The sequence below is a fragment of the Urocitellus parryii genome, chromosome 7 (assembly GCF_045843805.1).
Source record: "Urocitellus parryii isolate mUroPar1 chromosome 7, mUroPar1.hap1, whole genome shotgun sequence".
NCBI lineage: Eukaryota > Metazoa > Chordata > Mammalia > Rodentia > Sciuridae > Urocitellus > Urocitellus parryii.
In genome coordinates this window covers 183,880,611-183,907,136 of record NC_135537.1, presented here as the reverse complement: position 1 = coordinate 183,907,136, position 26,526 = coordinate 183,880,611, and the positions used below count along the sequence as shown (strand labels likewise).

The following is a 26,526-nucleotide window of genomic DNA, read 5'->3' as shown; positions in this document are numbered from 1 at the left end:
CTCCGTGTTGTCACTGTGTCCTTCTCTCCCAGGAGCCAGCCTTGTCCAGCTGGTCTCGCTTTGTCTTTACTCCGGTCTTTACTGTTTTCGCCCTGCTCTCTGTTTCACATGCTCCTCTTTTCTTGGTTCCTTGAGGGGCGAGGTCAGGGGGCCAAGACCCCTTGTGTGCAGCCTCTGCAGCCACCGACCGCGCCGAGCGCTGCCGCGCTGTGCCCTGCCTGTCCCCCTGGCCACGGGCACCTCTGATTTCCCAAGCGCTTTCCTCTTCCACCTGTGGATTGTAAGAGTGAGTGCTTAGTGTTCACTGACTGCATTTTGTCTTCCTTCTGTTACTGAAATGGAGTTTAACTTTTCCGTGGTCAGAGAGACATTCTTATGTTTTTGGTTGATGGTTTTGTGTCCTGGCACCAGGCATCCAGGAGGGTGCCCCCTTGCACCGAGGGGGTGTGCTCCTGCTCTGGGGCACAGCATGCACTGCTGCTGGTCTGCGGTGCTCTCTCTGGGACCGCTCTGGATGTCTGTCCCTCCTAAATTAAGAGGCACTGGGGACTGCAGCTGCTGGGGACAACTGTCCTTCTCCCTAGTCCTCTTCCCCCCATTCCTTGTGCTTGGTGGCCCCCTGTGGGAGGGTGGTTGATGATCTGTATCTCCTCGACGGACCTGTCAGTGCGTGGTGTCCTTCTGTCTAACAGTGACTCTGACCTGGTGCCTGTGCTGTCCGAGCGAGCGCAGCCACTCCGCTCTCCTTTGTTACCGGCTGTGTCAGATGCCCTTCCTGACCACCCTTGCCTTTGGTGGTGGAGCTGCAGCCACTTGCTCTTGGCGGGGCGCCACGTGCTTGTGAAAGGGAGGCACTGCCGTCGGCCCTGTGCCTTCTGGGGCCTCACAGCGCTCGTCCCTCCAGCCTGTGTCGCCACCTCGTCTGCGGGCTTTGTTGTTTGGGGTGTGCCGTTTGATTCCTGTCCGTTTCCTTTCTGTGTGTTTGTGAGTTCCTCTCTTAGTGCTCGCGGTGGGGATCAGGGTAGGCGTCCACCCACACACAGCCCCTCCTGGCCCCTCCTCACCACCGCATCTTCGTGGGTGTCCACTGGTAGCGGTCTGTACCTGGTCCCTTCAGCAGGTCTTGGTTCTCCTCTTTCTGCAGTATCTACTCACATGCTGTTGTTTGTTTCTCTTTTTAAATTTTATTTTTATGTTTCTTTGTTACTCTGCAGGAGCCAATGCCCCGATAATGTCCCGTGTCTGGAATGTGGCTGGTTTGACACTTGAGATACCACCTGGCTGTGGCAGCCTTTTGAGTTGGCAGTTTGGTCGGGTCTAGAGTTCTAGGGCAAAATCTCTTCCCTTAGAATTTTAAGGAATTGCCTCATTATCTTCTAGTGTCCCATGTTCTGATAAGAAATCTCCTGCCAGTCCGACTCTGGTTGTCTTAAGGTCCCTTTTCCTTTAGTGCTCTGGCTTCTGAGGCTTCGTGCTGTGGGTCGTCCTTGTTTTCATTTCCACGGTCAGCCTTGTATTCTTAGCACGAGTAGATCCGAGTACCTACAGTTTCCCGGAGACCTCGCTGCTTGGGGTTGAGCAGGTGGCCGTGGGGCGGTGAGGTCTCATGGTGGACAGGTTCCCTGGGTCGGAGCCACGTCTTTATTGAAGTAATGGTCCTCAGTGCTGGCTGCATGTTGGAGTCACCTGGAGCTTTAGGAACCAGTGCTGAGTGCTATCCCCTTTGGGGTGCAGTCCTGGCATGGAGATTTTAGAAACGTCCCAGGGGGTTCTGAGGGACAACAGGGTCGAGAGCTACTGCTCTAAAGTCCAGCCCTGGGCGAGGATCGGTCAGCACCAGGGGCGCCCACAGTGGCCAGTGATGTTTCTGCCGTTGTCACCGTCTTGTGTGTCTGGAAGACACTAATGTTTTCTGAAACTCATCTCTGTCTTCATAGTCTCCACTTGGTCTGAAGTGAAGAACTCGACAAACCCTGGCTGTGGACCACAGCACGCAGAGCCAACTGCTTCTGAAACCCGTGGCCGGGAGGCCGTGCATCTTCCCTTGCGAATGACAGCAAAGGTGGTGGCAGACCATGACACTGCCTGTCTGGTCACCAGCTCATTTGGCCTTCACGGAAGACCCCTCCCAGGCAGGCTGGGGGTGGGGACCGTGCGTGGGAGCCCGGGCACCGTTAGTGCAGTGTGCCTGCTAGCTTCCCACAGAAGCACTTCCCTGAATGTGCTCCGCGCAGGGAAGGCTGGGTGGGCCGGGGCCTGTGCTCAGGAGTGCGGTGGTTCACACAGGTGAAGATTCAGATCCGCACAGCCACACACCTCTCACTGCCTGCCAGCTGCTGAGGTCCCCCTGAAGCGGGACCCAGGCTCTTCTCCTGTGGAGGAGGTCAGACCCTCCTTGTGAGGGTGCGACAGGCAAACATTTGGCTTTCTTGAGGTGGTACTGTGCAGGCGGTTCCTGTCTGCCCAGCTCGAGGGCGCTGTGCAGACCCCTTCCTGTTCCTCCCTGTCTCGAGCAGCTTTGGTCCAGTGCTCTCCCTTGGTTTCAGCTCTTCCTGGGCCCGGTGGGTCCATGGAAGATGTCCATCACTGTTTGTGGGCATTCTCCACTGATGTCCTCACTGTGGGTTTCCAACGCCGACCCGACTGGGGAATGCAGACTGTCCCTAGGTTCCTTGGAGTGTCAAGTACACTCAGCTTCATGCAGTTGGAAACTGAATCATTAGAACTTTTTCTCTTTCTTCCAACAGTTGGATATTCTAAAAATCAAGCAATTGCACAGAGCTCAGGGTCTTACCTTTGCTTCTTGGATTCAGTAAGTACCTCTTTGGTTGTGTTTATAATGTGTGTGTACATGTTGGTTGAGTAGTGATTGTACATTTTGGCTTGATTATTATTTTTTTTTAATTTTTTTAAGACATTGATGGACCTTTATTTTATTCATTTTATTTCTATGTGGTGCTGAGGATCGAACCCAGTGCCTTACACATGCTAGGCAAGCGCTCTACCACTGAGCCACAACCCCAGTCCTTGGCTTGGTTCTAGAAAACCATTTTTCTCTGTTATGATCAGACTTAAAGGTGAGTTGATGGGTTGTTACGACTTAATTGCCAGAGCATGTAGTGAATTAACCCTGATAGATGAAATAAAAGTGTAAAACTGCACCACAGAGAGTATAAACCAAGTGGAGATGAAGTGGCACAATGCTGGTAGATGGGATACTTGAGATATCAAGCTAAATGGGAAGAGCCCATGGACGTTGGCAGAAACGTGGATGTAAACGCACAGCGATGGGTGGCCTGCAGAGGTCCAGGTCAGACAAATTAAATTAAAAACACATAAGTGTTTAATCACGTACAATTGAAGTTAGCGAGATGCTTTTGAAAACCAAATTAGCGACGTGTTTTAAGCAGGCAGGTGTCAGTGGTGATAGTGCGCCTGGGCATTCTGTCAGGGACTTGAGAAAATGCTTAGGCCTGGGGCTCCTGGAGCCTGCTGCTCGTATCCCAGAAGAGGATCTCTGCACCAAGGCACATGAGGCTGTGTGCAACCAAAAACTAGAAAGAAGCAAATACGCCGTGGTAGAAAACCAGAGACAGCATGAGACTGCTGCCTGTTGGGAGCACTCCGGACTGCAGCCTGGTGATGGTATGGGTGAGCAGATTGTGCCAGGGCACATTGGATTTGGATCTGCTTTTAGGCACAGCAGCATGAAGTTTTACCCTTGCTCTTCCCTGCCACCAGGCTCCTGCAGGGCGGATGAGGCTCCTGGTGCCCAGGGTCTGCTCTGGCTCAGCTGAACTAACTCACAAGGGAACATCTCGTCTTACGTTGCCTGGGCTCTGCCCTTCATGCTCACCTCGGTACCAGTGGTGGTGCACGTGGAGTTTGGACAGATGGCATGCCTGTGAGCAGGCCAGGTGAGCACAGCAGTGCTCCCAAAAGCAGAGGCTGGGCCTCCCCATTCTATGGGCTCATAGCCTCCAGCCTCAGCTCTGGCTTTCTTGCTCTTATCTTATCTCAGATCCCAATGCCTCAGATCTCTCCCATGCCCTTCCATGTGCTGCAAGGAATCAGGAACATCCTCAAACGTTACTCAGCAAGGCAAATGACTGCAGAAGGACTGCGACCCTGGCTAGCAAGCACACCCGGGTGGAAGTCCACCTGCTTTTATCCCTGACCCTGGCTAGCAAGCACACCTGGGGGGCAGTCCACCTGCTTTTATCCCTGACCCTGGCTAGCAAGCGCACCCGGGTGGCAGTCCACCTGCTTTTATCCCTGACCCTGGCTAGCAAGCGCACCTGGGGGGCAGTCCACCTGCTTTTATCCCTGATCCTGGCTAGCAAGCACACCCGGGTGGTAGTCCACCTGCTTTTATCCCTGACCCTGGCTAGCAAGCACACCTGGGGGGCAGTCCACCTGCTTTTATCCCTGACCCTGGCTAGCAAGCACACCTGGGGGGCAGTCCACCTGCTTTTATCCCTGACCCTGGCAAGCAAGCACACCTGGGGGGCAGTCCACCTGCTTTTATCCCTGATCCTGGCTAGCAAGCACACCTGGGGGGCAGTCCACCTGCTTTTATCCCTGATGCATCCCTGGCTCTTGCTCTGATAGGAGGGGCTTGGGGTTACAGTCCACAAGATTGGCTAATTTTAAAACTGGGGCGGGCAAAGGGAAGGCTGTAGTTCAAGTGGCTTACATCCCAGTTAAGGCTAAATGCTATATTCTGAAAATGGACCACTGGGCTTCTATTTCTCACAAGTCCCCCTTTTTATATCTTTGGTCTCATTTTCAGTTTTGTTCTCGTACCCTTTGGTACTGCCATCTGTCCTGGACAGGTTAACTCTTTGAGGAGGAAACTGCCCATAGTAATGAGTTCTGCCCTCTGAGCAGTTCAGATAGCCGGCCAGTGATCAGAAGGCTTGCTGAGGTCCTTCCCAGCTCAGTTAAAGCTTGTCCTCTTTCCAGGTCTTGATTAAAATCAAGCTGCCAGGCTGGAAGTGACGAGTTGCAAACTCCAAAAGAGGACTCTGAGCAGCAGCTCATAATAATCATATCAGCCAAAGAAGCACAGATAGGTCTCAAATTGACTCAGAACAAACCGTGACTCTGACAGAGCTTTTGTGATATTCATCAGGCCCTCCTGCATAAAACCCTTCCTTTATAAACTCACAGTTTTACTTACTTTTGAGAGGACTGACACAAATGTACCTCTCAAGTAAAGAACCATTGTCTTATCTTTTAAATGCCCATGTCTGGCTGTGCTTTGGTTATACTCTCCTGCCAGTGTCTAAGACCTGGTCAAAATGGACCTCTTTTCTATTGACTGAGTCAGCTGAGATTTGTCAGGGGTCACTCTTGGGAACTTGTGACAAGCTTCTTGGCTCCTTTGGCTTTTCCTCTACCAGTGGTGCCATCTGCCAGGATGGGTCAGGGTTCTACTGACCATGTGTGGCTTCCCTTGGAACCATCAGGGACATTTTCCTCTCCTATGACAATCCTCTTTGCAGAATGTGCACTGGTTGGCTTCCTGTTCTCCAGGGTCCTCTTGATCCCCCTGATCAGGAGGTCAGGTGAGTCACCAGAGTCGTAGGGCCAGCCCTTAGAGGGGTCCTGTCGTTCCCTGGGTCCTGGCTGACCTTAGAGGGCAAGAGCCAAAACATTGGCTACTCTTTCCTTGGTCCTTTTACTTCCTAACTTTGGTCTCCAGGATTTGGTCTTAACAGGCCAGTTTCACCAATCTTGAAGTGGGAGTACTGGACTTAACTTCAATGTCTACAGTCTTATGGTTCCATTTAATTGGGGTCAGCATTAGCACTGGAAGTCAACTTCATATTCTGTCTGTCCTGTAGGTGGTGGCTTATTATCTCAAATTAACCCAGGTTGCTCCATTAGAAGCAGCACTTCTGCAAAACATTAACAGCAACAGTTATAAAGTCAATTCTGCCTCTCACTTTCATAATAATGAAAGTTATAAAGTTCTGTAAGGAGCATACTCTTAACCATTTTAAAAGACTTGTATGCTTGGAGAACATGAATACATCTAATATTTTTTAAAAAGCCAATAGTAATATAGTATTACAGTTACATCAATGTCCTTATATTAACTAAATTTAACTTTTTTTAAAAAAAATTGGAATCCACAGTTTAGAGTAACTATAATCACAAATCTACATATGTTAGCAAAGTACAACAAAATATAAAAATCAAAATATAACTTTAAATCTCTTTGGTTTGGATGTGAGGTGTCCCCCAATGCTCATATGTGAGACCATGCAAGAACGTTCAGAGAAGAAGCCCTGGGTTCTAAAAGCCTTCACCTAGTCAGTGACTTAATCACCTGCTGGAACTCATTGAGTGGTGGCTGAAACAGGTGGGGTGTGGCGAGAGGAGGTGGGGCACTGGGACGTGGCTGTGGGGTGTGTATGTGAATATGGCAAGTGGAGATCAGCTCTGCTTCCTGACCACCCAGTGAGCTGCTTTCCTCCCCCCCACACTCTGCCATGATGTTCAGCCTCTCCTTGAGCCCCAAGGAGTGGAGCCTGCTGTCCACGGATGGAGACCTCCTGCTCTGCTTTAGAAACAGCAGGGAAAAAGCTACTAAAACATGTTTAGGAAGCAGTGTTGATGATCAGAAATAGACTTATCGTTGGGTGTATAAATGCATCTCCCTTTCATAATCATGAGATAGTCATCTGTGTGTGTTGGTCTTACAGTTCCATGGCGTGGCCTTGAGGTCCCATGTTTCTAGAAGGTTCTGTGAGCTTCGTGGGGATTCTGTGCGGTTGTGTGTGTGGGTCTTGTGTGCTGTGGCCTGGAGGTGCCGTTCTGGAAGGTTCTGAGGTTTCCTGGGGTTTCTGTGGTCGTGTGTGTGGGTCTTGTGTGCTGTGGCCTGGAGGTCTGTGGTTTGGTAAGTGGCCTTTGGTCTCTGCCCTGGTTCCACGGATCTCCTGAACCCCATGGGGTCGGTACATCTTGTGCTCTGCTGAGGCAGCTTTTGGGGCTGGGACTGGTCACTGGAAGCCGTGCAGAGGTGGCACCTCCCCTCCTCCAGGGAGGGTCAGGCTGGAGATGGAGCTGATAACTGTGGAACCCACCTGAGAGCCCCCACCAGCACTGAGCCCCCCCCCCCGCCCCCGCAGCACAGCAGGTGTCCCCTGGTACCCCCTCCCTCAGGGGGTCCTTCAGGGTGCAGAGGTCTGCTTCCCCAGGTCTGCGAGCCTCCTCACCGAGCCCAAGGGGTTGTGAGACCATTGTAGCCTGGGCAGACTGAAGTGCGGGGACCCTGGGCCACAGCTGCGGTGGTCTCTGAAGTGGGGCCTTCGTGAGCCTGAGCAGGCTGCTGGGTGGGAAGGCAGCCTGCTGGGGTCTGTGGGTGGCCTCCCCGCCCCTGGGGTCTGCTGCAGGAACCCGGGGGTAGAGTAGGAGCCTCAGCACGAGGGAGCGTGGTCACCTCCAGCCCCACGCCTTCAGGCCTCCTGGGCCCACAGCTCAGGAGGGAGGAACCCTGAAGTTTCCGGGTGCTGGTGGGTTTGGGGAGCAGGCTGTCGGTGGAGCACGAGAGGGGCTCACGTGGAGGACGGGCGAGACGGAAGCCTGGGTGGCCTACTGGCAGTCTCTGTGACCTGACAGGCTTGGCCAAGGCCTCTCCCACACGGGGAGGAGGGGGCATCCAGGACCTCCCCAGGGCTCACAGCAGTCAGCACCGGACTGTGGGGTTGGTGAGGGAGGGGACCCGCACGCTGGTGTGGGAGCAGTGTGCCACCTGGTGTGTGCTCTGGATGGGTGGTTCTCAGCCTGCATCCTCCGAGGACTCCTGGCCAGGTGATTCCCAGCGGGGCCTTGTGTGTGTGAAGGTGAGCCTCACTGTTCACAGGCCGGTCCGCCCACTGCCCCCTCCCCTCTCTGTGCCCAGGCCATGGAGCCCCAGGCTTCCTACAGGGAGAGCCTGGCTGGCAGCTGGGTCCTGGGGCCTGCAGCTCTGACTGGTGCTGCCCACTGGTGGCCCCTCTGAGTCTGCGCTTTCCTAACACGGCGGCGTTTCCCACGGTGGCGGTGGGAGTCCCCAGCAGGGCAAACCTGGGTGGGGGTTGGCTTAGCTCACGAGGGAGAGGAGGCAGTGTTGGCCTGCTGGCGAGAGCCCTGGAGGCTGGAGGCCCAGCTCTTGGCTCCTGCTGGGCAGCCCTTGCATCCCTAGGGGTCCTTGAATTCACCTTCCTCCATTTAAAATGAATATCCTCCCAAGGATGTTATTTTTGGTTTTCTTAGTGGACCTGTCTGTGCCTTTAACTGTGCCTGCGTGACCACATCTGGACCTGCGACCGCAGGTGGGAGAGCTGCTGCAGCAGGAGGCCACTCTCCACCCACACCAGCCTGCTGGCTTGGCGGGATTTGCACTTGGGTTCAGGGAGGGACGTGTGGCCATCCTGGTCCCGCCTCCTCCATGCACCCTGGGTCTGAGTTGATGTGGGTGGCTCTAGAGAGTTGGCTCTGGGTGGACAGGGGCTGTGTTGAGCAGAGCACTGTGGATGGCCCAAGCGTCTTCCTTGATCTCCTCTAAGCACGTGGAGAGCTGGGCCCCCCAGCCAGACAGGGCCACACTCACTGTTCCAGTGACCATGCCGCTTCCCGCAGGCACAGAGTTCCTCTGCTCAGCCTCCGGCCACTCTTGGAATGGTCAGGACTTTGGTTTTCCTGTGGGTTGTGTGTGGCTGCCTGTGCGGCTGCCCCTTCCCCGACTCCTGGTGCGTCTCCCTTTTCTTACTGCTTGTTGCAGGTGGTGGTGACCTTGAACTCAAAGTGTGCTCTTCCCCCAGGATGACGTGATGATGCCTGAAAGAGTGAGGCTGCAGCACGAGGCGGCCGTTCAGCACCCCACCAGCGTGAGTACTGCCCCCCACAGGCAGCCCAGCACCGAGGCACCCTCCCCGCAGAGGGCTGGAGGAGCTGCGCCCTGTGTGGGGAGCTCTGGGGGGCTGGGGTTGTGGCTCAGTGGTGGGGCACTTGCCTAGCACGTGTGAGGCGCCTCAGACAACCCACCTCACCCTGCTCCAGCACCATAGATAGAGAGATAGATAGATCAATCAATCAAAGATAGATCAATCAATCAATCAATCAAACAAGAGGGTTTTGCAGTGCTGAGCTGAGACCCCAGCCTCATGTATGCTTGCAAGCCTCCACCAGTGAGCCTCAGCCCCAGCCAGGTGGTGGTTCTTAGCTGCAGGTTAGAAATGTAGAGGCCACCAGAGGTCAGGCGGGCACTCAGCAGTCACGGGGCAAGGCGAAGGCCACCTCTGCAGAAGGGCTGCCCCCGCTCCGACAGAGGCGCTCGGGCCACAGTCCTTGCCTCTGGCTAACGTCAAGAGGGCCAGCAGGGGGAAGGGCCCTAGTTAGACCTGCTGCCATTGGATTCAGGCTGAAAAGCTCAGAATGGCCACCACTGGATCTTAATCCCCAGTTTTCCACTGAAGACTAAACACGACATTCTGAAAACAAACCCTAGATTTTCTATTGCTCCCATGCATGTCAGAAGCCAAGCTCTCACTAAACAGCACGTGAGCCCTGAGCATCCGCAGCTCCCGTCCTCCCTGGGAGCCCACCCAAGCCGTCCTGCTGGGGACAGAGCCAGCTGGGTCTCATCCAGCTGTCTCTAGCAGAGGCACAGTTGCCTTAGGCCCTGGGCCCCAGCTCACCTTCCCTACGGCACAGAGGGAGGCAGGGGGCACTGTCCCAGGAAACCCAGATTGGCAGTAGCTTTAGGACACAGTGCTGCCTGCTTTCCCAGGACAGACTGCTGCCTCCTGGGGGAGGAGGGAGGGCAGCATGGGACTCCGTGTCCATGTGCCTCAGGTCAGCGTGTGCATCCTGGCGTCTGCCCTGCTCTCCTGTGTGCTCCACACTGTCCCCTCCAGTCTGGTCCCCCCAGGGCACACCCACGTGGAGGGTCGTCTGGTGGGCGGTCAGAGGCTCACAGAAGGGCAGCCCTCCGTGTCCAGCACGATTCCCACCCCCAGCTGGCATCCTGGGGGGAGCTTGAATTTGGCACCTTTTACTTCTGTCCCCTTCCGTGTCCCAGACCCAGGGGTCTCGGTGCCCGCTGGCACCTGCTGTGGCTGCCGCAGATTCGGGGCCTCCCACGTGAGCGTTCAGGCGGAGCCCAGGTCTGGATCTGGGGAAGGAGGTGGCCTCGGGAGCCTTAGGCTAGTTGGGGGCCCGGCTTGCCAGAGGGCCTTCCTGAGGGGTCACCTGCAGAGGCACGGACAGAGCTGCGGGATGTGGCACGTGAGGAGCACAGAGGCCTCTACTGCTGCCCTGTGCATCTGCAGAAGGTCAGGCACCAGTTCCCCTGCCACTCCTCCTGCCCCGGCCTCCCGTCCAGAGCAGGTGAGGCTGGGACGATGGAGTGAAAAGTGGAGCACGCATGGAGAAGCCGCCTCCTGATGTCCTCGGGGCCTGGGGGGCTGTTGATGGCTGAGGCGCCCTGTGTGGTGCAGAGCCGGCCTCTGGTGGAACGCCGTGTCACCTGCTGGGCGCACCCCGGGCTTCTGTAAGCCGTGCCAGATCACCCTCTTGGCCCCTGCTGGCCCACTCAGGCCGCACCAGGGACTCTGTGGCCCCGCTTGCCTGGGCCCAGGGTGCTGGCCCCACTCTTGACCATCAGCAGGCTTACCTGGAGCCCCACATTTTCTCAGCTCCCCGGGGCTTGATGCCCTCCTGATGCCTGGGTGGGTAGGTGCAGCGAGGGACCCGTGGGGTGGGGCTCTTCTGGGGGACAGGTGAGGAAGGCACCAAGGACCCAAGCAAACTTGCAGGTACTCCCAAGGCCGGCACAGAAACCCTGCAGTACTGCCATGCCCTCTCACCAGGCAGCTCCCCTAAGGAAAGGGCAGAAAGTCCTTCGCTTTACATCCGCAGTTCAAGCAAGGTGACATCAGTATGAAAAGTACAGCATTTGGAGGGGCACAGTGGCCCTGTGATCCCAGCCACTTGGAGGCAGAGGCAGGGGGATATCAAGTTCCAGGCCAGCCTGGGCAGCTTAGGAGACCCTGCATCCAATTAAAAGGCTGGGAGTGTAGCTCAGTAGTCGAGGACCCCGGGTTCAACCCCTGTGCCTGCCCAGTACAGCGTCAGCTCGAGGGCTGGGCCCTGCTGCCCCCAACATGCCTACTTTCTCTGCAGCCAGAGGCAGGAGAAACACTCTACTCCTGCGTGGGGCCCCTGGAAACTGCCAGTCCTCTGCCTCGAAGTGACCCTAGTGTCCCTGGGTGAAGGTTCTGTGCAGGCGTTTGTCTGTGTGCCGACCGGACTGCCTGTCCCTCCACTAGGGTGGACCCTCGACAGTCGTGTCGATTGAAGGTGTGGGCTGAGGCGAGGCAAGCAGCCAAAGCACAGGGTGTGCGGGAGAGTCAGGTCTGAGGCCAGGGGCACAGGGTCTGCGAAGGTGGCAGGAGACGGAGAGGAGGGCACTCCAGGGCTGTGACGGGTGCTCTGAGATGGCAGTGCAGCTCAGGGGGACGACTCCTGGGTGCTCTGGTCGTGGGGCTGCTGTCCTGAGGCTGTGGCCACACTGGAAACGATCCTAGGTGGTCACCTTAACCTGAGCCTGCCCTCCGCTGGCCCAGGGACTTGCCCGCCTCCACCTGTCCCTGGCTGTGGCGGGGTCTGTCGGTGTGCGCCAGGCCCAGGGAGGACGCTGCGCCACGCCTGGCTGAGTCCTGCCTGCCCTTCTTTCAGATCGTCGGGTGCCGTGTGAGGAGAGACCCCCCGGGCTCCACGGAGCGGTACACACGCTGGATCAACCGGCTGGCGCCCGAGCAGCTTCTGACACAGGTGACGGCTGGCTGGTCCTGGTCCAGGCTGTCCCTACAGGGGCAGCCTCTTGGAGCCCCGGGGCCATGTCCCGCTCAGGGCCGACTGGCCTGTCGTTGGGGTGTGGTTCTGTCTTCACTCTGTCCAAATGCAAACTGGACAGAGTGGGCTGACTGGACAGCCTCCAGTGGGGCCCACACCGACCCCCTGGAGACCTGACAGCTCACACCAGGCAGGTTCCCACCTAGGACACTGACCACGGGCTGCTCCGAACCTCGAGTGAGTGTTTCAGAATCTCCAGTGTCCCCGATGTTTCTGGAATTAGATGAACATGCAGTGTGGACAGCAAGGGCGGACCTCACAGATGGCAGGGTGGCTTCAGCAGTGGACGGGGCAGACGTGGTGCCAGGTGGAGGGTGGACGTGGCTGGATGGAGGTGCATGGAGGTGCAGCACACAGGGTGGGTGTGATAGTGGATGTGTGGTCTGGGACCAGAAGGAGGTTCATGGACTCATGTCCTGGGTCTGAGCAGCACCACAGCGTGGTGGGCATTGTGGGATCCATGCTGGTGGCCATTCTCTATGGGGGCCCTTGGCTTCCTGCCCACGGCAGGCTGCCTTGTCAGGACAAGGCAGAAGCCCAGGGCAGGCATCTGCGTCAGGGTCCTGGCTGCAGTGTGTGTCCCTGGACTGTGTGGAGTGACATCTGCTCATGAGTGTCCAGAACACTGCAGGCGGGGCTGCTCCCACGTGGAAGAACCCGGCCCCACCCACCCTGGAGGGCCACCTTCCTGGTGCTGGCTGGCAGCCATGATAGTGGCACCGTCAGCTACAGCCACTGGCCTGCCTGGGCACAGGCTGGACCGAGAGGCTGCCCATGTGACTCCAGGTAGCCTCAGCAGACACCTGGCTGCTTGCCAGTGGGGCAGGGGACAGGTGGTCTCGGGGACACAGCCTCTGATGTTTCCTAGTGTCGCTGGGCATCTTAGATCTCATCAAAGGAAGGAGGACACGCAGCACCCACCCACCAGTCCTCACACCCCACCTAGTCCTGGCTTCCGAGCTGCGCCCCCTCCCCGCTCTGCCTTGCTGGGCTGCACAGCACCAGCCCAGATCCACACAGGGCACCTGGGAGACATGGCCCACGGCTCACCCAAGGAGAGGCCGCGATTGCCTGGCGTCTTCTGGCTCTCTCCCTGTCCGCGGGTCGTGCTTCTTCTTTGGGTTTTCATTATTTATTACTACAGAAATTTGTAAGATAATACCAAAGAAGAGAGTTTCGAAAACACCGTCCCACCTGTGGCAGCCCTGGCTGTGCTGGGGCCTCTGTGGTCTGCACCCGGCTCCGGGTCATCTCCTTCTGAACACCTGAGAGATCTAGGTGACTGCCGTGTCACCTGGTACCCACACAGTGTTTCTCCTGTTCTTTTGTGAAGTTTTTCTTTCCTCATCTTCCTCTTCCTCTTTTTCTTTTTCTTTGCCATCTGCTAGCTTGAGGGGATCCAAAAGTCTGCCTATTGCTGTTGCTGTTCTCCCTGAACTGTGTTGAAGGTGTTGATAATTTGGCCACCAGAGCTGTTGACAGTGGGAGTTGCTGGTCACACCTCCCTGGTCTCATTTAACAAACTCCTCTGTCCTTGGGCTTCCTGTGGATTGAACAGAATCTAGAGAGTTTTCTCTTTTGCCTGTTCTCAGACAGGTTTTGGATGTGTGCCTGGTGTCTAATATTCCACATGAAGAGTCTGACTGGCTGCGGTTGTATATACCGACATCTACCATCTGTCCACCACCCCTTTCCCAGGTCTACACAGCACCCCTTCAGCACTGAGCCTGCGCAGATCCACTTTCTGGCCATGAGCCCGCATCTGCAGGGCGGCACACGAACGGTCCCAGGCACGCCGCAGCCTGCCCTGAGGGGAGCCCTGGCCGTGGCCGGCAGGGCTGCTTCTCTGCTTCCCCGTGTGGCTTGGTGGTCAGGGTGATGGCCGTAGCTTCCTGTCCTGCTGTGGGAGGGCACGTGAGCCACCCGGTTCTCACCTGTGCCTTCCGAGGGCTGCGGGCGTGTGTGGCCCTCCTGGGAAAAGCTCGGGCCCGGGGCTGTCAGTTCACGGGAGGCTCAGGCTTCACCCAGGTGCCTTCAAGGTGCTGCTGGCTCCTCTGCGGTGAAGGCATGCCGGCTCCCCCACACCCGCCCCCTCGGTGAGGTCCGTGGTTTCCAGTTCCCTGAGTCTGATGGGCAGGTGGTGGCCTCTCACTGGCTGTAATTTTCATGTCTGCAATGACTAATGACCTTGACCATCTTTTCATGGGCTTTTTGATTCCAATATATTTTTTTTTTTGCTAAAGCATTCAAACCTTTGCCCATTATTTTATTGAGTTGTTTTGCATGTTTAGTATTGAATTTCGAGAGTTGTTTATATATTCAGGATACAACTCCTGTATCAGACAGAAACTCTGCCTGTGTTTTTCTGAGTCTGTGACTTGTCTTTCATTCTTTTAACACTGTATTTCAAAGAGAAGTTCCCAATTTGGATGAAATCTGAGTTACCGATATTCCTTTATGGATTTTGCTTTCGATATCATACTGAAGAAACCTTTGGCTAGTCAAGTTCACTAGCCCTGCTAGTAAAGGTTTCTCTTGTGTTTTCCTTTTAAAGTTGTGTAACTTCAGGCTTTATGTGTAGGTCTCTGTTCTTTCCTTGGTTACTTTTGGCACGTGGTTGTGTTGCCGTCTTCTTCACTCTCCAGTGGTAGGCATCAGTGTGTGCCCACAGCCCGAGGGTCTGCTGAGGTTCTTCCCGGCATGCGACAGCCTCCTCGCTGTGTCCAGGCGTGGCAGAGGGAGAGTGAGCAGGGACCCTGTGCTAAGAGCCACACCACCATGACCCTCACGTCTGCTGAGCTCCCTCTCCAGACATTGGCCAGCTGGGATCAGGGCTCAGCAAGGACCCTGGAGGACACGGTTCAGTCCGTGCAGGTGGCTGGACCTCATGCTGTACGTGCAGAGCCCAGCGCAGCCTGGTTGCTCGTGGGCGTGTGGTTTCTCTAGACTCGTGTGCTCTCTGTGATCTGGTCCCTTTGCACGTGGCTCTGGGATGATTCCTGAAGAGACTTCATCCTCCTCGCGGTTCTCTGGCCCATCTAGGTGGTTGGCATTTACATACAGAATTCTAAATCAGCACGTTTTCTACAAAGAGCAACAACAGAGAAACACCCAGCTGGATCCTGATTCATACCACCCGTGAGGGTCAACCCAAGGAGGATCAGAGACCACACCTGACAGCTGCAGTGACCTCCGCAGAAGAAGGTGCACAGCGGAACTCCAGAAGGTTGGGCTCCGATTCCTTGGACGTGGCCACAAAGCACAGGCAAAAAAAGAAAAAAGAAGATGAGTTAGAGCACATGCAGACCATGTGCAGGACACTCAGCAGAGGAGGCGGCCTCAGGGAAATCCTGGCCAGCTGTGTCTCTGGGAGGGGCTCGAGCCCGGGTATGTGAGGGACCCACAGCTTGGAGACCAGGTGAAGCCTCTGAGTGCTGCAGAGAAGACTGCTAGTGAGCACCCAGGGCGCTCGGCCTCACTCACTTGAGGGTTGAGGAAGTCGGCCAGACGGGCCCACTGCACCCTCGGGGACAGTACTGCCAGCAGCCAGCTGGCCAGTGTGTGGCAACAGTTGGCGAGGTGTGAAGAACCACACGCCGAACACTGCCGTGGGGGTGTCAACGGCACAGCTGTACAGGAAACAGTGCATTGTTTCCCCGGAAGTCAAAACGAGAATCCCCACGTGACCCAGCAGTCTGCCTCCTGGGCGAACGCCCTCCAGAGACACAGGGACTGGCCAGGGGCACTCACGTCCCTGGTTCACAGCAGCCAGAGGTGGAGGAGCACCTGCCGTGGCAGGTGGAGGGGTGAGCAGACTGCCGTCCGGGCCTGGCACCGTCCCTCTGTGTGACCACCACTGATGCACGTGGCTGGCACCTCAGAAGGGAGGTGTGTGGAGTCCACGTTCCTGAGGCCGACGTGCGGAGCGGCTGGCGCTGCCTCTGGTGGAGGGCACATGTCCAGAGAGAAGGCCTGAGAGCAGGAGGGTCGGGCCTGGGTCCCAGGAGAAGGCCCCAGCAGCACCCTGGGAAGCTGGGTGCTGCCCGTTTGGCACCCATAAGGTCCACTGCCTCCCAGCGCCACACTGGCCAAACTCCCAGCCAAGACCCCAGATCCTGTGACATGAAAGAAGTACTGTGACATGCTCCCACCCGTGGGAGCCCCAGGACACTGCCAGGCAGAAAAGACACCTGCTGCATCCACAGGTGGCTCCTGAGCTGAGTGTGGTGCAGACCCAGGGCTGAGGGCAGCACCGGGCACCAGAGCCAGGGCTGAGGGCAGCACCGGGCACCAGAGCCAGGCTGAGGGCAGCACCGGGCAGCACCAGACCCAGGGCTGAGGGCAGCACCGGGCAGCACCAGAGCCAGGGCTGAGGGCAGCACCGGGCAGCACCTGGGCCCAGCATGGGTGCAGCATAGCAGGCACCAATGCCAGCCCTGCAGATGAGAAACACAGGTGTGTCTGGCTGAGGCCCGAGGACGACGTTTGCCTGGAGCTGCCAGGGACTCGTTCCTACTTAAGCCACCACCTGACTGCCTCCCTGCATTCACCATGACCACCCCTCATGTCCACCACCTGACCACCTCCCTGTGTTCCCACGAGGGTGTCCACCTCCCTCCCCTTCCCTCCTGGGGAGCTTGCTGGGTGGAGGGACAGTGTGTCAAAGCCACTGGTGGCGGGTCAGACGGGGCTGTGGGGGATGCAGTGGACAGCTGTGGGGGATGCAGTGGACAGCTGTGGGGCCAGCAGGGCCACCTGGAGACAGAAGGGCCTGGGCTGGGTGGAGCTGTGGGAGGGGAGGTGTCAGGAAAGGCTCTGAGCTTCTGGCCACTCACTGAAGGAGCTGACCTGGAGCCTGTAGACGGGTGTGGACTCGGGGTCTGGGAGAGGCAGCCTGGAGAGTGGGCAGAGGCCCCGCGGCTCAGTGTCCCTGGGGCTCAGTCTGCCCTCATCCCAGAGGCCCCTGGCTCTGAAGGCCATACGTCGGGGGTCCTTCCCGGACAGCCTGAGGAGAGCCAGGCCCAGGCGCCACACCAGCAGATGGCCTGTAGCAAATCTCCCCCAGTGGACACTGGCACAGCCACCGACTCGCTTGGCGGAGGGTGGGTGGGACTCGCGGGGCCTCCACATACCCCGCCTGTGCCCGCCGCCTCCTGTCTCCTACATGTGGCTCCATCCGTGGAGCTGAGGGCATCAAAGGAGGAGAAACTACCTGGGGTGGGAGTCACGCTTCCAGGGCACAGCATTGGGGTCCTGTGGTCCTGCCACACAACCAAATGCTTTTCTAATTTTAAAGCACTGACTTTTGAAAATGCTTTGATCTGCAGTGAGATTGGGACCTGGGCATGATCGTGAGCTCCTGGGAGCAGTGTGCCCCTTCCCTCGGCTGGTGTGCCAGCCACGGGGTCCTTGCGTAACACGAATCGTCCACGCTGCCTGTCACGGTGGTCCGGGTGAGCTCCCCTGCCAGCGGCTGGAGCATCAGATCTGCACACTAGCTTTGAAGGCCTGTTCCTCAGCCCTGTTTCCCAAGGCAGCCGGGGAGGAGCCCTTTTCCATTCAGATTGAGTCTTTGCATTTTGAGGAGCAGAATGTCCACTGGGCTTTTTCCACCTAGGGGCAGCCACAGCCTGGAAGAGCTGATTTGCTTTCAGCTGCTCCCAGGGGCGGTTTCCTCCCTCCCGCCAGAACGGAAGGTGGAACTGGGCGCGTGGGCCTTAGGATCAGGTGGGGACTACAGGGAGGGCAGAGGTGCAGCCAGATATCAACCGTCACCAGGAACAGAGGCCACTCTGAGGCTGCCAGTCGAGCTGCAGAGCACAGCGACTTCCTGTCTGCACCGGGCCAGGAGCCCAGATCCTGGCCTCAGCCCAGTCTGTGGACACACAGTCACCTTTGTGAGGTTTGGTTCAGCTTGGCTGGGGCAGGGAGAGCCCCTCTGCTTCTGAAGGCACCGCGAGCCCTCCTGCCGCGGCGCCATGCTGGGGGCTCCCTGCCACAGCAGGCAGCCACACCTGAGCCTGGTCCCAGGAGGAAGGGCCATGGCCTGGAGCGGTAGGGCTTCTGGGACATGCCACTCTTCCCAGGCACCTTTCACAGCACACATCAGCTTTTAAAAATGACCGTGGCTGACGCGTGGGGCTGGGGCCTGGAGCCAGGTGTAACGTTCAGAGGGGCTTCCAGCTTCCTGCAGCCAGAGGTTTCACTGACCGGGGGCTCCTGGGCCGGAGGTGGAGAGCCAGCCTGGCCCGTCTCACAGGCGGCGCCGAGTCAGGGCTGCTGTCCACTGATTTCCTGTGGAAGGGGGGTCGCATCCAAACCGCACAGCGCACCAAGGGCGACATTCAGTCTGAAACACGCCCGTCGAGGATGATGAGCAGTGGTGGTCCTCGACAGGGCTGCCGGGGCCGTGTGCTCACAGTCTGAGTGCGTGGCTGTGTGGAGGTGGGCGGGTTTCCGTGTGCACTGCATCCTGGGAAGCACGGCCCAGGAGCCCCACGTTCAGAGTTGAGCTCCTGCAGCGAGCTGCAAGTCACACTGCTGATCCCCAGCCCCTACATTGGCCCCTGGTTCTCCCAGCCGTCCTGCTGTACCGCAGGCTGGTGGCTGAGGAACAGCCACCTTTGTCTCGCACAGCTCTGGAGGGCAGCCCCAGGTGCAGACTGGCAGACTCCGGGTCTGGCCAGCCCCAGTGCATTCTGGTCCACACACGGTGAGGGGCCAAGAGCCCTGGCGCCTGCACATGAGGCCCCGTCCACCATCACCTGGGGTTAGGTGTCGGCATGGGACTCCAGCATGAGTTTGGGGGACACGGCACTCGGATGGCAGCCCCCCTAGCCCCCGTTGGACCCTCTGCTCCCTTCCCGTGGTTTTGTGCTTTGGAAGGCGGTGCACCCAGGGTCAGCGTGGCCTGGGGTCTGCACGCGGGCTGTGGCAGATGGGGCTGAGGCCTTGGAGAGTGGTGGGTGAGCACGGGTCCAAGTCGAGGCAGATGCCCTGGGGTGTAGGTGCTGGGTCACTGGCCAGCGCCGGCACCACTTTGTGACAGCCACCATCTTGGTTTCCAGGGTGGCAGCACCTGTCCCACGGGCCTCCTGCCCTCCCCTCCAGCATCTCTGCAGGGGCCCACTCGCCATTCATAGTCCCCTTTGATCACGTGTATGTACAAGTCTTGCCCATTCAAAAAATATATTTTTGTTAGTTTTATGTGGACACAATACTTTTACTTTATTTTTTATTTGTATGCAATGCTGAGGATGGAACTCAGCGCCTCACACATGCCAGGCAAGTGCTCTACCACTGAGCCCCAGCCCCTTGCCCATGTTTTAACTTTTTTTTTGTCTTCTTACAGTTGAGTTTTAGAGTTTCCTTTTTGACATCAACCCCTTGTTGAACATGGAATTTGCAGTACTTTCTACTAATAAATCTGTGGCTTCTTTTCATCCACCTCACAGTTTTCCAAAGGATAAAGTCTGTGGTTTTGAAGAAGTCTGTTTTGTTGATTTTTTAAAATGGATCGTGCCTGGGCGTAGCCTCGTGGTCTGCTCTGCCTGACCCTAGGTGTCCCTCTAGAGGACTTGTGTCCTGTGCTTTGACCTGTGCTGTGGTTCACTTTTGGCTGGAATTGTGTCGCCAATATCCTGAGCGTCCGCGCTGCGAGGGCTGGCCACCGTGGTCTGCCCCTCCCTGCTGCCCGCCTGGGCTCCACCTGCCCTGGGTTAGTGGCTTCCACTACTGTCCTGTCAAGGTGGCTTTTGACTATTCCAGTGTCTTTTGCTCCAGCTTTCCTCTACCTACCTGGATCCAGCTGGTCCAGGCCCAGTCGGTTGGCTTGGGGACGGACAGTGTCACAGTGCCGAGCCCTCCTTGGGCTCCTTTCGTCAGCGTCCTGCCATTACCCAGCACTTTGGGGCATTGGTAAAGGCTATTGTGCATTTGATCTTGGTTCCCACTACTTACTGCTCACATGTGAGAAGAGTCCGGGTGCTGTGGCTCGCTTACCTTGATGAAGCTGTTTGGTAGCCGCTGCCTTCCGAGGAATTGCTCGCGTCATCTCAGGGCCAAGCGGTGTAGGGCGGTGCCACCTGCTGCCTGCGGTGACCCTCTCTCCCTGAGAGCAGCTGTGTGGCTGCTGCGTGGTTTCCTCTCTGGTGCGTTGGGCGTCTCTGAAGTGGAGACGGTGCCACGAACCCTGAGCAGCTGCTTGGCCTGCCTCGCCTGGGCCTGGGGTGTGCTCTCGGCTTAGCGCCTGGTGCTCCTAGAGGCCGCCTCTTGTCCATGCCACGAACCCTGAGCAGCTGCTTGGCCTGCCTTGCCTGGGCCTGGGGTGTGCTCTCGGCTTAGCGCCTGGTGCTCCTAGAGGCCACCTCTTGTCCATGCCACGAACCCTGAGCAGCTGCTTGGCCTGCCTCGCCTGGGCCTGGGGTGTGCTCTCGGCTTAGCGCCTGGTGCTCCTAGAGGCCGCCTCTTGTCCATGCCACGAACCCTGAGCAGCTGCTTGGCCTGCCTCGCCTGGGCCTGGGGTGTGCTCTCGGCTTAGCGCCTGGTGCTCCTAGAGGCCGCCTCTTGTCCAGGCCGAGGATGGGGTACCAGGGACCCTGCTTCCCAGCATGGCCGACCTGACACAGTCTAGCCTGGTGGGTTTGGTGGAGAAGTGAATCAGCTGGAACGATGCGGAGACACTCGAGAATGCCCGGTGACAGCGTGCGGTCCCAAGGCCCTCGACATCCAGCACGGGAAGTGAGGGCCAGAGTCCCCGCACAGTGAGACCCAGGCTGCAGCTACTCCCGAGAGGAGCAGGAGGTGGGAGGGCAATGGCACCCAGAAGACGTGAGTGGGAGGGTTCTGGACGTGGGCTCCTGTGCCCGCAGTGTCATGTGCAACTGATTCGAACAAATAAAAAAAAATGAGTTTCAATGCCAAGCGGCAAGGGCTGCATTCAAGGCATAAAGTGGACACTGTTTGACTCTGACCCTCCACTGGTCTGCTGTGGTGAGTGGGCCGTGGGGGCCGACTAGGTCACTTCTGTCCTGGCCACCGCATCGCAGTGCATGGTCACTGGCGGATTAGACCATAGTCCTGCTCCCCTGCCCGGAGAGTCCTGCTGGTGGCGCCCTGCAGCGGTGACGCTGTCTGCCTCCCGTGGGTTCCGGTTCTACTCTTCTCCCAGCTGTGAGCACAGCCACCTTCTCCCCAGGGTGTCCCCAGGCAGGCTCAGAGCCCTGGGAGCCACCTGTCCTTGGGGCCTCTCCAGGGCACAAAGCCACTGTGCCCCGTGGTGGTTCGGGAACCCCCAGTCTCCCCCAGGCCCAGCCCTGCCGTGGTCTCCTGGCGTGGTCTCCTCCCGGCTTCCTCCGAGGCCCACTTCTCCTGGGAAGGCAGGAGCAGCAGTGGCCCCACACACCAGCTCGGGAGGCTCCGTGCTGGCCGCAGGCCCAGCCCTCAGCCCCTGGAAGCCCTGCTTCTCTGCTCACTGCGCCCCCTTCCTGGCGAGGCTACCCCCTCTTTCCCCAAACTCACGGTCACGTCCCTGAAGAACAGACCAAGTTGCTTTGCAGAGAGATGTGACTCTACCTAGTAGAAATGTGTGCAGATCAAAGTGCAGTCTCAGAGTTTTTCACAGAGCCCCACACGGTGGCCCACTTCTGCCATCCCAGCCACTCCGGAGCTGAGGCAGGAGGAGCACAAGTTCAAGGCCAGCCTGAGCAACTTGGTGTCACCCTGCCTCAAAACATAGCCATGGTTGGAGATGTGGCTCAGAAGTCACACACTGCCGCAGTCTGGCTGGGCACAAATCACGAGCCACTAAAGCAGGAACAAATTTTATTTTTTCTACTGCAAGAAAAAACCTCACACACGCTCCTGGGGAATCCTCCCGAAAAGCCACGAGGCTCCTCCAGGAACCCCAGCCGGAAAATATCTCTCCGGGAAAACCCTCCTCCTGCACTTAGCCAACCAATGGGAACTCCCGGGGAATCCCCGTGAGAACTAAAAATAGCGCGAGAACTCAAAATTAGCGCTAGAACTCAAAAGTAGCGGCAGAGGCGGATATTAACGCCTTGCCTGTCAATCAATACTGTTGGCAAAATGCCAGTGGCCATACAGACTCGGCTGTGGCTCTCAGCATTTCCCCCCTTCTGTTTAATTAAACAACAAGTAATGTGGCTTAGGGACCGTGCCTGTTAGGTAGTCCAATTCAACATATGGTCCTTACCCGTCATCGGATGAACTGACCTCTAGGCGTCAGCCTCCTGTCTTAGGTTGGTACCACTGCAATCGGATCATACCCGTCACTGACTACCGGTCCAGCATACAGCCATACTTGTGGATAGGCCTTTGCACCAGTGGGGGGGTGAGGTTCTTTGCCTCACCTCTGTTGGCCCCCAAACTTGTCCTTGGTGCCAATGGGGGGGTGAGGTTCTTTGCCTCACCTCTGTTGGCCCCCAAATTTTAGACCATCACTAGTAGAAGGGAGGAGGATGAAAAATGCCATGACACCAAGCCAATTGAGGGCTCCTTTGAAAAATTGTACCACCGGTGACACCATCAGCAAAGATGTCAGCATTACCACAATTTGCTGCACCAACAGATAGTTCACAATGCATACAAGTGATACATAGTCCAGGCAAGTTCTGCAAGCAGTTCAAAGTAGAGGAATCTGTCAATATGTCCATTTCTTCCCAAAGTAAATCTACTCCTTGATTGAGCATTACTTGTTGAGTTATTATTCACTGATGCATCAGTTTATACAGTTTGTTGATAGCTACCGAAGAAGCTGTAGTTTGGTTTTATCTTTGTCTTCACCGGCACTGGGATGAAGATAGGAATTCTGGCAATGATGCTAGGAAAAAAATTATGTAACATTCCAACAGGCATTAAGAAAAATAATTTTTTGAACAATTTACATTATCCTGAACAGAATTATTAAATATAATGAGAAGGAAAGGTGAAAGCAAACAAACAGATCTGTTAACCTCCTTATTTGTTCACATATTAAAACAATTTTCAACAGCTGTTTACCCAATCTAAATTAAACCATTAAAATCACGTGAATAAAAAAAAATTCGGATCCATTTATTCATGAGCGCTCCTCATATAAGATATATGGACATACACACATACAGACATACAACACAAAACAGAAGTGTGCGCACATAACATACAACATATAAGACAATAATAAAGGCCTTGTAGCTTTACCTAGGTGAAATCTCCATTGCAATGTTTAAAAACTCCACAGTCAAAAAATAAAACACAGTCAAAAAACAAAACTGATCAGAAAAACATTAACCTAGGTTTGTATGAGCTCAAAAAATAAAATAGAACTTTATGATGTGGGAAAAATGCAATAATAAAATAGATATTGAAAAAAGGCACCGTGGTTAATCACTGTCGCAGATGTAAGAATAGCCAAGCTGGAGCTCTGGATATCAGCTGTTATGGATTTCAGTCAAATCATCTTCTTTTTCTGTAGAAATTGTTTTGGTTAACCTCTCTGGAATCCAAATCGGCTGCTGTTCTCCCTGTGGGAACACACAAACGGAACCCCGACTCCAGACAATAACTGGGTCGGGACCTTTCCATTGTCCTGTTAGAATATCTTTCCAAAGTACCTTAGGCTTATGTACATTTTTTGGATACATATGTCTTTCCGCAGCACTAAGTCCTGATGAATCCAAATTTAGAAAGTTTAGAGTAAAAAGGGTTATTTTAAGTTTATCTTTGGGGGATATATACCCCTTTCCAATTCCCTCTTTTTGCTTTAATAAGTACGTTTTAATAGTTTGATGAGCAAAGCAATCTTTTTTTCCGCCAAGAAGGTATCTCGACTACCTTCAATTTAACCTTTTAAAGCCTTTCATTTATCATGTATACTGTACTTTTAAATGTACTTTTTCACCACCTACAGCTTTACTCTTTTAAATGAGGCTTATATTCTGTTTAAATCGCTAAATGTTAGTTTACATGGCTGCCCTTCAACCAAAGGCTCTTTTTTTTACTCCATTAAGAAGCTTTGTCTCAATCTGCCATGTACAAATACCTTTTTTCTTCTTTCTTCCTTTCTTAAGCTTTTAAAGTAAGTCTAGTTTCCTCAAAATCTTTTTAAATGGCATTTTACAACTTTTTACTTTACCACACAGAGATTATCTCATCTAGAAACATTTCTTTTTCCTTTAACCTTTTATATTAAAATATATTTCCACATCTTGAATCTTTTTATCTCTTTTTTAACCATTAACCCTTTTTATAAATTCACATTCTAAAACAACCCTATTAAAATTTCTGATTTAGACAAATTACTCCACTTTAATAAGATGAAATATTTTCATGTTTTCTAAGGTACTATTATACTGTAATTGAAACCCAACTGAAACTTCTTATACTCTCTGTATATAAATTACACATGATAGAATCTTAACTCTTAGTATTGTTTTAGCAAAGACACAGACCAAAGCAATATTAAACCTTTTTTTTCCCATTTACCAATTTATGAAAACACACATAATGTTTAAATATATTACCTTATGGAACTTAATAAGTAAAGAGTACTTGATTTTATATTTAGTGGTTGATATTTTAACACTTTAGCTTGGTAATTAATCAGATGTCTGTAAAAACCAAGATCTTAGACAAATGTAGTAAACAGAACTAGCCATCTCTTTCTTGTTGAAGAAAAATCCTTCTACAGGATACCATGATGGTCCCATTGATAGACTTAATAACTCGTCTGTAAAAAGCCATGGGCTACATTTTTGTATTGTATCAACATATGCCCTAGCTGTTCTTGGTCTTACTGGGGTGCCTCCTTTCTCTAACAATTTGTCTTCCTCAGAGGCGAACAAATTCAAACCTTGAGTCAACCATTTTCCCCAGTTTGCCTGAGAAAGTTCTAGGAACAGGCAACTTGAAATAAAAACAAAATAAATCACAACAAGAACACATTGTTTTTTGAAATGGTCACCCATTTTTTTTTTTGCTCTCCTTCAGGAGCGAGCAAATTCACTTACCCCCAAGCTTCAGACATCCCACGTACGGACCACCAAATGCCGCAGTCTGGCTGGGCACAAATCACGAGCCACTAAAGCAGGAACAAATTTTATTTTTTCTACTGCAAGAAAAAACCTCACACACGCTCCTGGGGAATCCTCCCGAAAAGCCACGAGGCTCCTCCAGGAACCCCAGCCGGAAAATATCTCTCCGGGAAAACCCTCCTCCTGCACTTAGCCAACCAATGGGAACTCCCGGGGAATCCCCGTGAGAACTAAAAATAGCGCGAGAACTCAAAATTAGCGCTAGAACTCAAAAGTAGCGGCAGAGGCGGATATTAACGCCTTGCCTGTCAATCAATACTGTTGGCAAAATGCCAGTGGCCATACAGACTCGGCTGTGGCTCTCAGCAACACACCCTGGGTTCAGTCCCTAGCATGACACACCAAAAAAATTTTAAATAAGATTTAGAAGCAAAATTTAAGAGGTCAGCGCAGCAGATGAATCACACATGACTCCATGTGACATACAGATCCAACACGTGGTCTGACATGTGATCCACACGTGACCTGGTGGGGACCTGCCTCAGTTCCCCTGGCCACTGCCACCCATGGGTGGGGGGGTCCAGTGGTGCTGAGTGGGCTGCCCACTCCCTGGCCAAGTCCTAAACAGCAGGTGCCCAGCTGCAGAGCACACCTTCCCCGAGTGCCACAGGGCTTTTCAGTGAATCAAAGTTGGAAACAGGAAGCTTAATTTTTGCTTTGGAATGGTTTCCAAACGTCAGCGTGAAGTCGATTTTTTGGTGATGGCCAGTGGGATGAAGTGGGTGGTTGGGAGAGCTGTTGTTCTCTGCCGCCATGAAGCGTGGGCAGCAGGGGCCGCGAGGCTGCGCAGGGTGCTTCCCTGTCACGACACGGCCCCGAGGTTGCCAGGCCCAGGCCCAGCGTGGGCACCCAGAGCTGGGGGCTGCCCTCTGAATGCTCACGGGGTAGGACTCGGCAGCTGGGCCTGGGGCCCGGTGGTCCTGTCAGCACCTGGTGGCTGGGAGTCTGCCCTAGTGGCCCTGGTCCACGCTGTTCCTGGGAGAGTCCTACAGGGGCCGCCTGCTGGCCTTCTGGCTGCTTCGGGTTGGGCTCTTCTACAGAAGGCCTCTGCCATTGGCCTGGCCATTGGTCCTTGTGGGTGTGACTCAGGGGCCTTTCCTCCTGAGCCGTGGGACCTCTTGGCCTCGGGTGCCCCCTCCTCTTCCTGAATCTGGGGCTAGTTCTGGAAGCCTCTGGCAGAGTGGGCAGGGAAGCCGTGGGTGGGGCTCGCCTTCCTCTCGGGAAACCTGTACTCTGCCCTCCGTGCTGCCACCCGGGGGACGGACGGGTGTCCCTGTTGCTCTCTGTTGTGACCACCTGCTGTCTCCCACCAACACTAGGTGTTGACCGCCAACGGCCCCACAGTGATCATGCCCACCTGGTTCTGCTCGCGAGCCTGGTTTTCCCACGTGGGCCCATTTGACGAGGGTGGGCAGGTGAGTGTGGAAAGCGTGGCCTGGGGCGGGGGTGAGGAGGTGGCCTTCACAAGTCTCCCATGAGCAGCGTCCACAGTCCCTGAAGGCTCCAGTTGAGAGCCCTGCGTGGAGGT

At 55.2% G+C, this 26,526-nt stretch overlaps 1 protein-coding gene across 7 annotated transcripts in view; it reads left to right on the top strand.

The window, feature by feature from the left end:
• Positions 1–26,526, top strand: part of Qtgal (queuosine-tRNA galactosyltransferase) — a 42,867-nt gene that overhangs the window by 8,554 nt on the left and 7,787 nt on the right. For 5 of the 7 annotated variants that reach the window (XM_077800778.1, XM_026382004.1, XM_026382003.1 and 2 more), the window contains exons 4-8: positions 1,938–2,132; positions 2,748–2,812; positions 8,814–8,879; positions 11,731–11,826; positions 26,318–26,413. In XM_077800778.1, coding sequence (XP_077656904.1) covers positions 1,938–2,132; positions 2,748–2,812; positions 8,814–8,879; positions 11,731–11,826; positions 26,318–26,413 — 518 coding nt within the window. The remainder of the gene's footprint in view (positions 1–1,937; positions 2,133–2,747; positions 2,813–8,813; positions 8,880–11,730; positions 11,827–26,317; positions 26,414–26,526) is intronic. The other 2 variants (XM_026382008.1, XM_026382009.1) reach the window with 1 other exon arrangement.